The 14,191-nt window shown below is 36.0% G+C and overlaps 1 protein-coding gene across 4 annotated transcripts in view; it reads left to right on the forward strand.

Moving 5' to 3' along the window:
* The window catches only part of CNTN1 (contactin 1), a 326,959-nt gene that overhangs the window by 278,346 nt on the left and 34,422 nt on the right, over window positions 1-14,191 (forward strand). For all 4 annotated transcript variants that reach the window (XM_013997945.2, XM_003355617.5, XM_021092536.1 and 1 more), the window contains 3 exons: window positions 4,974-5,044; window positions 6,127-6,361; window positions 9,106-9,209. In XM_013997945.2, the coding sequence (XP_013853399.1) occupies window positions 4,974-5,044; window positions 6,127-6,361; window positions 9,106-9,209 (410 nt within the window). The remainder of the gene's footprint in view (window positions 1-4,973; window positions 5,045-6,126; window positions 6,362-9,105; window positions 9,210-14,191) is intronic.

Consider the following 14,191-nt stretch of genomic DNA (forward strand, 5'->3'; position numbering starts at 1 on the left):
GGAACAACCGGTTAAAAATCTGGCACTGTCACTGCAGTTGCCCAGGTTGCTGCTATGGCACAGATTCGATCTCTGGCCTGGGAACTTCTGTGTGCATGGGCAAAAAAAAAGTGAGGTCACAAAAGACGAGGAAAGACTGAAGATCCGTTAGGGTCTGGAGGAGACTAAGACATGTCAACTAAATAGCTTGTGGTGTGCTGGGCTGTGTGCAAAACCAGAAAAAGGACATTAGTAGAAAAACTGGCCCAATCCAAATGAAATCCACAGTTTACATTATTGAGCCACTGTTAACTTCTCAGTTGTCATCACTGTACTTGGTTATGTTTGATGTTAACTCAGGTGGAGGCTGAGTCAAGGATAAATTCTACGACTTTTGTTAACTGTCTCTGAGACTAAAAGTAATTCAAACTTAAGCCAAAAAAAAAAAAAAAAAAAGTTTCAGCTTCTCTATATATGAGCAGTGTAACCTGGACAGGTTAAATAACTTCTTTTGGGACTCATTTGCCTTTATTATAAAAAGAGGATAATACTACTCTTCTGTACACTTATATCAAAGTACTGATCTGAGTATCTGATTAGATGCAATATATAAAAATCATTTCTGAGTTCTAGTTGAGTCTTTCAATAAGCTGTGTTTTTTAACTTATTCTTTCACTTATCCAGCAACATTTTATTGAAGATTTTTAACACATTGGGGATATTTAACACATTGAATTAAAACCAGTTGTACATATTTAGTTTCTTCTACATTAATGAGAGCATCTCTAGAACTAGAATCAAATTTTATTCATATTTGGTTTTTTGGGGGGTGGGGGAAGTGGGGCAGCACCTGTGGTATAAGGAAGTTCCCAGCCTAGGAGTTGAATCAGACCTGGAGCTGCCAGCCTAAGCCACAGCAGTGCAGGATCTGAGCCTCGTCTTTGAGCTACACTACAGCTCGAAGCAACACTGGATCCTAAGCCAACTAATTGGGGCCAAGGATCAAACCAGCATCCTCATGATTACTGGTCTTTTTGTTCATTTCTGCTGAGTCACAATGGAAACTCACTTATTCATAGTCTTAACTTTAGTACTTAACACAGTACCACGTCCATTACTGGTGCTCAGAATTATTTGTAGGAAAAAAAGGGAGGACCTAGAAGGAAGATGATGTTTCTGGCAACTGTTAAGTTAATAGAGGAAAATGAAAAGTAGTGATCAGAGCTGTAGTGATGTCTGCATTTTAAAATTTAGGAAGAATCCTCTACCAAATATAATTTGTTTTGTTTCAAACAAGGTTAACATATGCATTAGATATTTTTGTTTTTAATACACTGGGAAAGATAAACTAGAAAATGCTAACTCTTTCTACTTAATTTAAACAAATAATTCATAATTGGTTTGGGTTCTTTGTAATAAATTTACTATGCATTATGATTATTTCAGTTGGTAACATTCTTTTCTGTCCATCAAAACATTTCCTAAGACAATGTATTTTTAGATTATCAGTCCATTGAGCAGTTAACAGATTTAATCTGCTCCACTCGTTTAAATTTCCTTTTTGGTAACACCCAAATTAATAAACAAACTACAATTTTGGCCTGAGAAGACCTTAAGACATTAATATATTTTGTGAACTATCTTAGACTCTATCTTTTTTTTACCTAGAAAGAAAATCATTTTAACCTAATAGATGCATTAAGAGCACTAGCAATCATCAGGGCAGCAAATCAGAAGAGTCATGAAGAACTACTCTCATTTGAACATCCAAATATTGTACAGATCATTTGCTTCTATGAATGGCTTTTCAGAAAGAAAATATAGTTATAGGCAGAATAAAAGCAGATGCAGGCTATAATCCCTTTGGTTATCTAGAGAATTGCTCACAACATTTTGAATCTCTTATTAAAAAATTTGTTTTTAAATCACAGTGAAATTCTGATGAAAATTAAAATGAGAAGCTACATTCGTGGTAATTTTACTTCTGTAAAAATGGCTATATAAATTTCAGGATTTGTCACAAGGCACTTTGTACATTGTTAAATAAAAAGCTAAAGCCCCTAAAGGAACTTATATGCTAATTATTTAAGTATTCAAATGTAAAAGTAAAATTGGCTACATTAGTTTCTTTTCATAGGAAAGAATAATCAGGGCATTGGCTTGATTTTCTTTTAAAATATTTTTAAGATCTACAACAGAAATATAGAAGCCCTCTTATCAACATCATTATGAAATCTCAAACTGGAATCATGGCAAAAAGGACAATTTTAAAAACTTCACTATGTTTAAGTGTTTAATTCATGATTAATTGAGTAATTTTTTATTTTTCCTAAATATTTGTTTAAATTGTCTTTAATGATTTATTGTGACGAGAAAGCCTAGTTTGCTCACTGTCAGATGCCCTGGGGCCTAAAGTTAAATAAGCTTCCTTGTGCTTAGAGTGATTTACTTCCCTGAAATGAATCACTATTTGGCTAAGCCCTCCAGCTCCTGAACAGTTCGACACAAATACAGAGCAGCTTGGTGCTCAGATTCATGTCAGATATGTAGGTTATATGTCCGTTCCACAAGTGAAAGACTGTCTCTTAAGAGCTAAAGCTGCACCTGAACATTCATAGCTAAATGAAGGAAACTAAGTCAATTATTAATCCAAGTAGCATATAAAACACCCTATTAAAAGATACAGGCGTTCCCGTCGTGGTGCAGTGGTTAACGAATCCGACTAGGAACCATGAGGTTGCGGGTTCGGTCCCTGCCCTTGCTCAGTGGGTTAAGGATCCGACATTGCCATGAGCTGTGGTGTAGGTTGCAGATGCGGCTCGGATCCCGCGTTGCTGTGGCTCTGGTGTAGGCCAGTGGCTACAGCTCCGATTCGACCCCTAGCCTGGGAACCTCCATACGCCGCGGGAGCGGCCCAAAGAAATAGCAAAAAGACAAAAAAATAATAATAATAAAATAAAAAATAAATAAATAAAAGATACAGCTACCTTTATTTCTAGGCTTTTGTTTGTCTTATTGTCAGCATCATGACCTCAATGGGTGATCCTTGAAAAGCAAAATAACCCTGAATAACTTATTTGAAGCCTGTTACACCTTAAAATAAACATGAAATGGGAAAAATATTCACTTTAACATAAACATACTCTATTTTTAGCTCTGCTCTAAATAAAAAGGTTAATAATGTTATAATGAAAGGAATTACAGTGAAATGCCTTCACAAATAATATTTGTCCTGATGAAGGCTATATTTGATTCAACTAATTGCAGGATAATAAATTATTCTGGAGTTATTTTTAAAATTATTTGCCTGTGACCACCATACTTGGTACTTAGAGTTAAAAACACCCAGTTTGATTTATTCATTGATTATAAGACAACATGCTCTTTGTTTCTCTATAGCATGTAGGGTTTTAAGGTCAGACCATGAGTTATGAGGTTTAAAGGGTTTCCAGGAGTATTTTAATATTCCAGCCCTCAATATGTGTTTTATCTAAAGTGCTACAAGTAAATTATCTTTTAACACTCCTACTCATTCAGTTTCATCTCTAATACTCACTGCAGTAACAGTTGAATAGTAAAATAAAATCTCTCAAACATTATTTTTATAATCTAGAAAGGAAACCATATAGTTTCATAGATATAAAGAAAAGCATGTATTTTGCTCATTTTTGTGCAACTAATGTACAGACCTCAACAGAGAATTTATATGGTTGACACAGGAAGTTTGAAGCTTTTATCTGTAAATCACATTTATTAGGATCTGTAATTCAGTCCATGAGTACTCTGAGGAAGGTGTGACCTTTTCCTGTTGGGATGAACTATTTGAAGACTCAAGGAAGAACTGACATCTGTTTAAAATGTTAGCAGATCTGGGAATGTGATCTCAGACTGAGCCACTGTAGTTGTGTGGGAAAATGTATGTTCTCTGTAAAGATGGTAGTTGGGTACCTGGTCTCCAAGTGCCTAGAGTGCAGGAACAAGCTACCTTCTAGTATTTATCTGTACAATTCCAATAACTTGCAAATCCAATGAGTTATAACTTAAGTAGGATCTAGTATACATGCTCACTAAGATACAGCACCCACCCTGAAAGGACTTCCAAGGGGAGAGAATAACTTGGAGGAAAACAAAAAGGAGGCCATGGAACTTGGTGGTTGAAAGCAATTCTTTGGGTTTTTTGAGTTATTTCAGTAATATAAAGAAGTGGAAAATGGATTTTGAGTTGTTAAAAAGTGATTACAGTGTGAAATACAAAAATAGTCATGTATCAGTTCTTTGCAGTTCAGGGACAGGAAAGGCTGTGATGGCTTGGAGATGTAAAGGAAAGCAATATTACATGATGACTTTTAAGGATGAAAAGATGGCAAAGGTTAATCACTACAGCAGAGGGACTGAAAATTGAATGGTATAAAAAGATGGGAAGAGGGAAGAACTAGAGTCACTGATGCGACAGAGTCCCAGAAGAGATTCAGGCACTGAAGATGAAAGCACAGGAACAATATTAGATTTCTACTATTTCCAGATATTTCAGGGAAGCCTAATACTGTGTTAACGAGCATGCACCATTTCTTAACAGTTCATTGCAAATTGAGGCATAAAACTAACACAACAGTGAGTTGTTAAAAGGTCATGGGTTACAAAAGTAAGAGCTGTGAAATATTTTCTCAACCAAGTACATCTAATCTTTCAAAATCATATTAAATAAAAGGATAGAGAAAAAAAAGATGGGAAGGCACTACCCTTTGCTGGAGGAAACTGACATATTTCCTATTGCACTGAGTCAGTCGTAACATTTGACAGTAAAACTGTTTATTACAGCAACTATGGGGTGCTGTTGTTATAACTGTGTAACTCATGAGTGCAGCTTGTCTTTCCTAGTAAAAGACAGAATGTATGGTTTCTAAGTGAATGAGAACTCTAACGTCAGAAAAAAATTATGTAGCCTCTATTTTTTGTGGGTTTTTTTATTTAACTTATTTGTTTATTTGTTTCAGCACCTAATGTGGCTCCTTCAGACGTAGGAGGTGGGGGTGGAAGCAATAGAGAACTGACCATAACATGGGCGGTAAGTATGAAGAAGTTGAATATATTAAAGGCTGCTTTACCTACACTTAATCTCAAACTCTTTTTGTTTCTTAAAATAAATTGAAATACAAGACAATGCCCAAAACACAAACAAGAATAAATTACATCATTTTTTTTTCTTCAATGCATGCCAGTTTTTTACGTGGCTTACTATGGCTAAAAAAGACTAAATAATGAGCAATCACTAGGACTTGCTTTGAGTCTGTATTTATAAATAATGGATGGTTAGAGCTGATGCAGACTTTACTGGACAATTGACATGCAATAATAACTCTCAGAAAGTAAGGCAAAACTGAGCTTTTGCTTCCATATTGGCGTCAGATGGGGCCCAGGCCCAGCCTCCTGCAAATGAGAGTCCTGTTATCTCTTCCTCTTTTCCCATTCTCTGTTTTTCCTCTGATCAGTTTCTATTGTTTGGTTATTCTAGATAGTCTAGCCTATCATTAGCTCATGGACTTTCAATTTTAAAGCAATTCATTTACTTCTCCCTTGAATAAGCATCATTTGAGGCCTTGTTCTTGGTTCTAGGAAAAAGAGGTAAACGAAACTGACAATAACTCTGCCCTCCTGAAACTTATACTCTGCTAGTTAAAAGAGACAATATAGGGGATAGTAAGTGAAATATACAAGTGTAGATCATGATAATGTTAAGGAGAAAAACATAAGGTGGGGAGATGGGATATGGAGTATGGCAGAGAGAGTCTTAAAACGGCAAATTCTGTGTCCGGGGAAAACATTGAGTAGCTTTTTACTTCAAGAAAATGAAGGAAGGGCATTTGATACATGGGAAAACATCCTAGAAAGAAGGAACTGAAAGTAAAAAGACCTGAGGTGGGAGCCCCCATGGGATGTTCCAGAAATAGCAAATTTGGTAAACGAAGCCACCGCACTTACCAGCATGTCTATGCCCTGGCCCTTCCAGAGAGCTCTCACTGACAACAAAGTAGGTTTTTACAGAAAGCATGCTTCCATGTGTAGCGTTATTATTGTTTGCATAGGATGGAATTTTCCCCCTGTTAACTCTTTTGCTTAAATCTATTTAATATTTTAATTTCCATTTAGCCTTTGTCAAGAGAATACCACTACGGCAACAATTTCGGTTATATAGTGGCATTTAAGCCATTTGATGGGGAAGAATGGAAGAAAGTGACAGTTACTAATCCAGACACTGGCAGATACGTCCATAAAGATGAGACCATGCGCCCTTCCACTGCGTTTCAAGTCAAAGTCAAAGCCTTCAACAACAAAGGGGATGGACCTTACAGTCTCACAGCCGTCATCCATTCTGCACAAGACGGTGGGTAAAAGAAAGACCTCGTCAGCATGAGGAGGGAGGAAGAACTTCATTCTCCAGGAGACATTCTTTACTGTCTTCTTGGCCTACTTATTAAGACCTTTTAAGATACTAGGCATTAAGTAAATGAGTATTATTTTGAACCCGATTAAAATGTCAATCTCTTTATCTAAATGACAAGAATGTTACCAAAATCCTTTTCATCCTTTAGGTCACATTTATGGTAGTTAGGAAATTGCCACTAAAATCATTGGCTTAGACCCCTGTTTCTGGCCTCTCAATTACAATTTTGCGGTTAAAAATTCTCCAGACTTAACAAGAACCTCAGTATGTTTGTGCATCCATAAAATTCACTACTTTACAAATTCCTCAATGTATATTTTTTGGATAAAATGTCCCCTTTTAACTCAAAATTGTATAATTGTAGCATTTATGTATCTCTCTTTGTTAATACAATAGAGCGCTGGAATTTTACTAAGGGTAATTTAGGTATAATTCTATGAAAAAGGAGTCAGCCAGTTGAATTTTTTTTTTTTTCTTGGAAAAAAAATGACTGAAAGGTTATTCAGGGGAAAAAATACAGGTACTGGTTTTCTTTGTTTTTCTATGAACTTTAATTGAATTGAGCATTCTTCTGGAGAACTTACATATCTATGATAAATGATACGCAGTTTCAGATTAAATATAATTACAGTGATTTCTATGATTTCCTATTTAAGCTACTATGCTTTTTATTCTTTATCTTTCTATTGCAAAGATAAGACCTCCTTATCTTTGTACACATGTGCACTATGTAAATGAAAACCAGCTAGAAAAACAAAGTTTCATTGCCTTCTGACCTAACACATTTGTTCTTGGCTGAGTTTCTCTTTGCATATGTGTGAGAAGCACAAATGGAAGAGTTTGAAAAACTAAAACTAGGGAGTTCCCATTGTGGCACAGTGGAAACGAATCCTACTAAAGTCCATGAGGATGTGGGATTGATCCCTGGCCTCGCTCAGTGGGTCGGGGATCCAGCGTTGCCGTGAGCTATGGTGTAGGTTGCAGACACAGCGTGGATCCTGAGTTGCTGTGGCTGTGGGGTACGCTGGCAGCTGTAGCTCTGATTCAACCCCTAGCCTGGGAATTTCCATATGCCTTGTGTGTGGCACTAAAAAGCAGAAAAACAAACAACAACAACAACAAAAAAGCCCTAAAGCTACGTGACTCTTCTGATTTCTTAGAAGAAAAACACTGTCCATTGGTTTACCCAAGTTACCTTATTTTTAGCCCACAATAAGCCTTTAGCTATCCTTTAGAATTTATACTCTTCAGTCATAGATTTATTAGCTCTCATATTTGTTTAAAGTTTAATATGTAATGAAATCATCCCATGGTCTTTAAGTCTAATACGACTATGAAAGGCAATCATATATATGTATATATGTACACATATACTTTTTAAAAGTTAGCGCAACTAATTACATAGAAAGATTAGCATGTAGAAATTTCTAAGTCTATCATCAGTTTAGGACTCTTTAATCCTGAGGAATTAATTATATTTTCTACACTTGTTCTGATTCCACAGAAATATAATTTGACTCAGTGTTAATAGTTTGAACAACATAAGTACATCTCCCAGAGTAAAATATAAAATTATTATATAAAAATAAAATTATAAAACATTTTACAAGGTATCTTCTCAACTACTATCCTTTTTTTTTTTTTTAACTGTTTTATTTGATGCTAAAGTCATCAGGCAAAAGGCCATACTTGTCACCTCTTTAGTTATGGCCATCTGTATTTAATTATATTTCTTTCCTAAATGTTTCATGAGTCTCATAAAACCTGCATGCGCAAAACTTGTATAAGTATTCATTTTCTCTTCCACTGCTCAGAAATCAATCATAGCGCCACACGTGTACCTTGTATTGAAAGTGAGGCTTTGTTCATGTGCAGGATATTTTAGCATAAAAGAGGATTATGGCTTGTTAATAAAAGACAATAAAAATTGATCCCTCCTGCTTAAGATCTCCTTAGTCTCTTTGTGTAATTTTTGTAAAGGATGTAAATTACTTTTTTGGTCACTGAACAGAAACCTTTTTGATACATATTTGACTTGATGCCCAGTTGGAAGATTAGACTTATAAAAGCTTTCCTGAGCCCAAGAAGCAGTGGCTGTCAGAACTTGTTTCAAGGGATCTAAAAAAAAAAGATCTTAGCTTAAAAGAGAAAGAGGGAAGTATTGCTGTGTATCTTTTGCTTATATAAATAGGAAGTGTAGGAAAGTTGAAAATTAATTGTAATGAATAATTTTCTATAATAAATACCAGATTTCCTATTTTTGATAATGTAGAGTTGATAAGCTAAACATAATAAATTTTGATTTGTATCCATGGCTTTCTGAGGTTAGTTGAGAGAAACACAAAAATGTTAGTATGGTTTTTGCTCACAGATATCAGAGAAATCAATAAATCTTTCCATATTTTGTGAAAGCGTCTATTCATGTATATATATATGTGTGTCTGTCTCTATTAATATTCATGTATATGAATATGTGTGTATACGTGTTACTGAGGACTACGAAATAAGTAAGCGTAGCAAAAATAGAGGAAGATGTAATACAATTATAGGACTTACTTTTTACTTTGGAAATACTAAAATTATTTTAAAATACAGTTTCATTCAGTCATATAGCAAACGGTGCTATTTGAGTTTCTTAATATAAGCATCTTATATAAGAATGTAATGTTCTCCTCAAATTTCAGCTCCCAGTGAAGCCCCAACAGAAGTAGGCGTAAAAGTCTTATCATCTTCTGAGATATCTGTTCATTGGGAGCATGTTGTAGAAAAAATAGTGGAAAGCTATCAGGTGAGTTCATTTTTTATCAAACTGAATAATTATCAGCGTTACATTTTCAAATATGTTGCATCTTTCAGTGTTCTGTGTCCCTCTGATTTATGTGACACCAAACACTATATTATCTGTGTTTAATATGTCGGACATTTATAAACTAATATTTAAAAGTAAAGCAGGGGTTCCTAACTGGCTTATCTATGAGAGATGCAGATTCCTGTGTGTAGGCAAATGAGTGACCTAAATAAAAATGAAGGTAATAACACTCAAGGTTAAACAAGATCTTTTGAAAGAAATATTCACATAAAGTGATGGTGAATCTCAAGTTTCTGGGAAATCATTTCGGTAATTGGGTAATTTAAAATGTTTATCCTGGTTCACTCAGTAGTTCCCGTTCTAAAAGGCTTTCCAAAGGAAACACATCTAAATGTAATAAATATATATCTGATTATGTTATCAGTGATGGTGGAAAGTTGGCAACACTCAAAATAGCTCAAAGGAAACTTCCCTGGAAATGTTTTAAAAGAGTAGTGGGAATTAGCCACATAGAAAGGGAACTCTCTGTCTGAGTCAAAGGAAATAAGATCTAGACAAGTGAAGCAGTTCTGTTGGGGTCTTTAATATGATGCTAATGAAGTTTATGCTCGCTTGTGTAGGAAAAGTAAAGTCATCTCATATTTTTTAAGCACAAAGAGTGAAAATTAAGAATTTTGACATCTACCCAAATCATAACCTACGATACCAGGGAAAAAAAGCTTCTTGTTAGTTTGTGTTTTTAAAACTTAAAACCTTGGCTGCTTTTGTGATTACATTTCAGAAATATAGCCTGGAAAAAGATCACTTTATTTGATCGTACTTCCTTATTTCTATCAGCACTCAGTGAATGTTTAGTGCCTGCCACGTGCCCACTGTTTTTGGCACTGAGAACAGAACAGACAAAATCCTGCCCTCATGGAATGAGTATCTGACAGACAGTTGATGAAGGGAGAACTGAGAGGGCAAGCTGACTGAGTAGGCAGCTCACCAACCATGGCTCCGAAAGGCCACCCACTGAGTAAAACAAGAGGGAATCTGTGATCTGGAGTAAAGTGCTAGACTTTGAATCAGGGTATCTGAGTTTTAGACAGGGCTCTGACACTTTTCCTTAGTGCTGAGGCAAACTGTTGAATCTCTTTGGCATCCATTTGTTCCTCTGCAGAAGTGGGATAATGATGATAAGAATAAGAATAATATTTGCTTAGCCTTGCTATGTTAAACAATTAATCTCACCAAATTGAGTTCACTCAATCCCAGGGAGTAGACACTATTAAAATCTCCATTTTAAAATTTTATTCTAATTTTATTTTATTTTATTTTATTTTTTGGCTTTTTAGGGCCACACCCATGGCACATGGAGGTTCCCAGGCTGGGGTGGAATTGGAGCTGTGGGTGCTGGTCTATGCCACAGCCACAGCAATGTGGGATCCGAGCCGTGTTTGCAGCCTACACCACAGCTCCCCGCAATGCCAGATCCTTAACCCACTGAGTGGTGCCAAGGATCGAACCTGCATCCTCATGAATACTAATCAGATTCATTTCTGCTGAGCCACGATGGTAACTCCTTATAATCTCCATTTTAAAGATGAAGAACTTGAGGTTTAAAAGCATTTGAAGTTTCTACTGTGGCTTAACAGGTTAAGGATCTGATCTTGTCTCTCTGAAGATGCAGGTTCAATCTCCGGCCTTGTTCTGTGGGTTAAGGATCTGGTATTGCCACAAGGTGTGGTGTAGGCCACAGATGGGGCTGAGTCAAGTGTTGCCCAGTTCTGGTGTTGCTGTGGCTTTGGTGTAGGCCTGAAGCTCCGCCCTGATGGAGGAATTTCCATATGCCATAGAAACAGCCGTAAAAAGGAAAATAAAACAAAACAAATAAAAACACACATTTTTTCCGAGTAATAATTGGTATGGCCTGACTTGAACCCAGGTCTTCCTCTCCGGAGAATGGTTAATTAAAAATCTTGGAAGTAAATAGCATAATTATTGTTTCCATGTAGTCTTCCTTAAAAAACTTTTAAATCTTGGAGTTCCCGTCGTTGTGCAGTGGTTAACGAATCCGACTAGGAACCATGAGGTTGCGGGTTCGGTCCCTGCCCTTGCTCAGTGAGTTAAGGATCTGGCGTTGTCGAGAGCTGTGGTGTAGGTTGCAGACGCGGCTCAGATCCCGCGTTGCTATGGCTCTGGCCTAGTAGGCCAGTGGCTACAGCTCCGATTAGACCCCTAGCCTGGGAACCTCCATATGCCACGGGAGCGGCCCAAAGAAATAGCAAAAAGACAAAAAAAAAAAAAAAAAAACTTTTAAATCTTTCACACACAGCCTTGAATATCAAAGAGACAAGCATAAAATCTTAAAAGAGAAAATCCGTAACATTTATTCTCCTGTAAGAAAATGCCCCTGTATGGGAGAAAAAAGCTCAACTCGCTATAAAGTGGTTATTGTTTCTATTTTAAAAGTTGAAGGAAGAAGCCAATGGCTTAACAAGGTAGATGATAAAGAAAACTAATACCTCATTGCACATCTTATGAAAATCTGCTGTGGATCTAGGTTACAAAGAAACAGAGAAAAAAGCAGCACATTAATAAAATAACATAAAAAGCTGCAGAAGCGCAAATCCTGTGTGATTGACACCATTTCAAGGTTAATTTCCTGACATTTCAAATGAGAATTGTAGGCAGTTGGGTTTAAAAATGATCTTCTCTTCCCTTGTGATTTTAAAGTGTATCTTATAGAATGTTTAAGTTTTATCCTTTTTGTCCTCTGTTTCCTAAAGAGTCCCCACATCTAATCTTATCTTAATCTTAATTTCCTGAAGTGTAGGCGAACTAGAAGAAAGCAAGAAGTGTTTCCTATGAAAGGCATATTCGAACTTTAGGTTCCTACCCAGGAATCCACAAAAGACAGGTTAAGAATTCACTCAACAAAAACACGTAATATATGCCATCAGGAATAAATAAAAAAAAAACCCTTAGCAACTGAATCAAAAATCAAGGAAGATGATTGATTTCATAATTATCTTAAAAGATTATCAATCCTGAGCAGTTTACTCAGATGTCTTTAAAGGTTAAATTATGATGGTGTGCATAAGCTCATGTTTAGGAAGTGCTTGATTTTCTTATTTTGGAGAAGTTGTCTGCCTTCATCTGGATCTCCCGAAAGCAGAGTCTATCATACACATGTGGAAACAGTTAGTGTTGTTGTCGCTATTATGATTGTTTTGTTTGTTTAAATATGATCCCAGGGAGCAGATACGAGGGAAAAGCAAAGTGAATAGGAGAGGGAGAAGCTTGTTTAGAAAAATGCTTTATCCTGTTGGCAGCAACCATGGGCAACTTGTACTCCATCCCTCGGGATCACTGAGATGCTTCATAAATGTGATTCAGAATAGCCTTACACGGGGTGAAAGGGGAAGGGTTCATCCACTCCTGTTCTCCATTGGTTAAGAGTGGCCCCAGAGCATCACCTCTCTTCTCCCTCCCACTAACTTCAGGGCTAGGTTCACACTGCAGCATCAAGGATGACCCAAGACAGGGAGTGACAGGTTAGTGCACTAGCACAGGTGACATGCTAACTGGTAGTACGTATGGGATGCTGGGGTTGAATCCTGCATAGAATTGTTTTGTTTCCTGCACTGATGGTTAGAATAAAGAAGAACTTTGAATAGCCAAGAGGTGTATAAGAATACAGATTTTAAATGATTCATATTATTGCTATTCCTAACCCATAGAATGTACTAATAATGTACTAATGTTTGAATTACTCTGGGATCTGGACAATATAAAGTTATTATATATTATCTTTTCAGAGATCAAACTTTTTTGATCAAAATCCTCATTTTTCTCCTAAATATTTTAAATATTTAAATTAAACAATTATTTGATAATCATTAAATAAAATAATCAATTGAATGTTAATTAAATATATTAAATACTTTAAATATTTCAGTATGTTAAGTATTTTAAATATTTAGGTTTAAAAACAATAATCTTAACAAAAAAATATTCAGTTGTCAGAAGATTTTTTTTTGGAAAATTCCGTATTTGAAGAGAATTTGGAAATCTGATACAAAAATGTACTGAAATAGAAAATAATAAAATGGAGCAAGCGTAATTTTTAAAAGTGCCAAACATCCTTAAGCACTTCTGTAATTGTAAAATCCAGTTCTTTATTCTAAGCCTCTTTGGAGAAAATGAAGAGTAAAGTGTTGTTTTTCCTACAAATTTTTAAATTTGTACAAACTGCTATCTTTGCACAAAAGTAGTGTTATTGTAGCTCATAAATGTATGGAAAGTGTAATTATTCCTTATTGAAATATGAGCTAGCTCTTTCTCTGAGGCCCTTCTTTTTAGCTTCCTAATACTGTTTGCAAAGAGTAAATTTTCTTGGGGCAAAATTTTACACTTAGATCTCTCCATCAAATATATTGGTAATTTGGAGTTCCACTGTGGTGCAACAGGATCAATAGTGTCTCTGGGTATCTGGATGCATGTTCGATCCCAGCCCTGCACAGTGGGTTAAAGGATCCAGCATTGCCGCAAGTGCACCACAGGTCACAATTACAGTTCAGATCTGATCCCTAGCCCAGGAATTCCACATGCCATGGGGTGGCCAAAAAAGAAAAAAAAAAAAAAAAAGATATTAGTAATTTTATGTGAACTTAAACATTTTGATTTTTTCCTTTTTTTATAATATCTGAGAAGACAAAAACATGTTTGCTTTGTTCTCTACTGTATTCTCAGCACCAAGCACAGTGGCTGGTACAAAATAGTAAATAGTTGTTCAATGAATGAATGAGCGCCATACACCAAATGCAGTCCTGTGTTCACAGTGTTTGAAAATAATGAGGACCTGTCTTCGAGGAGGTTATAATCTATCAATAGTAGAGGACCAGTAACGAGGCAATTCCATAATTATTTAGTAAGCACTACAATAGGTTAACGCTAGACATGGGTGTTGTGGAGAT

The sequence above is a fragment of the Sus scrofa genome, chromosome 5, assembly GCF_000003025.6.
Source record: "Sus scrofa isolate TJ Tabasco breed Duroc chromosome 5, Sscrofa11.1, whole genome shotgun sequence".
NCBI classification, from domain to species: domain Eukaryota; kingdom Metazoa; phylum Chordata; class Mammalia; order Artiodactyla; family Suidae; genus Sus; species Sus scrofa.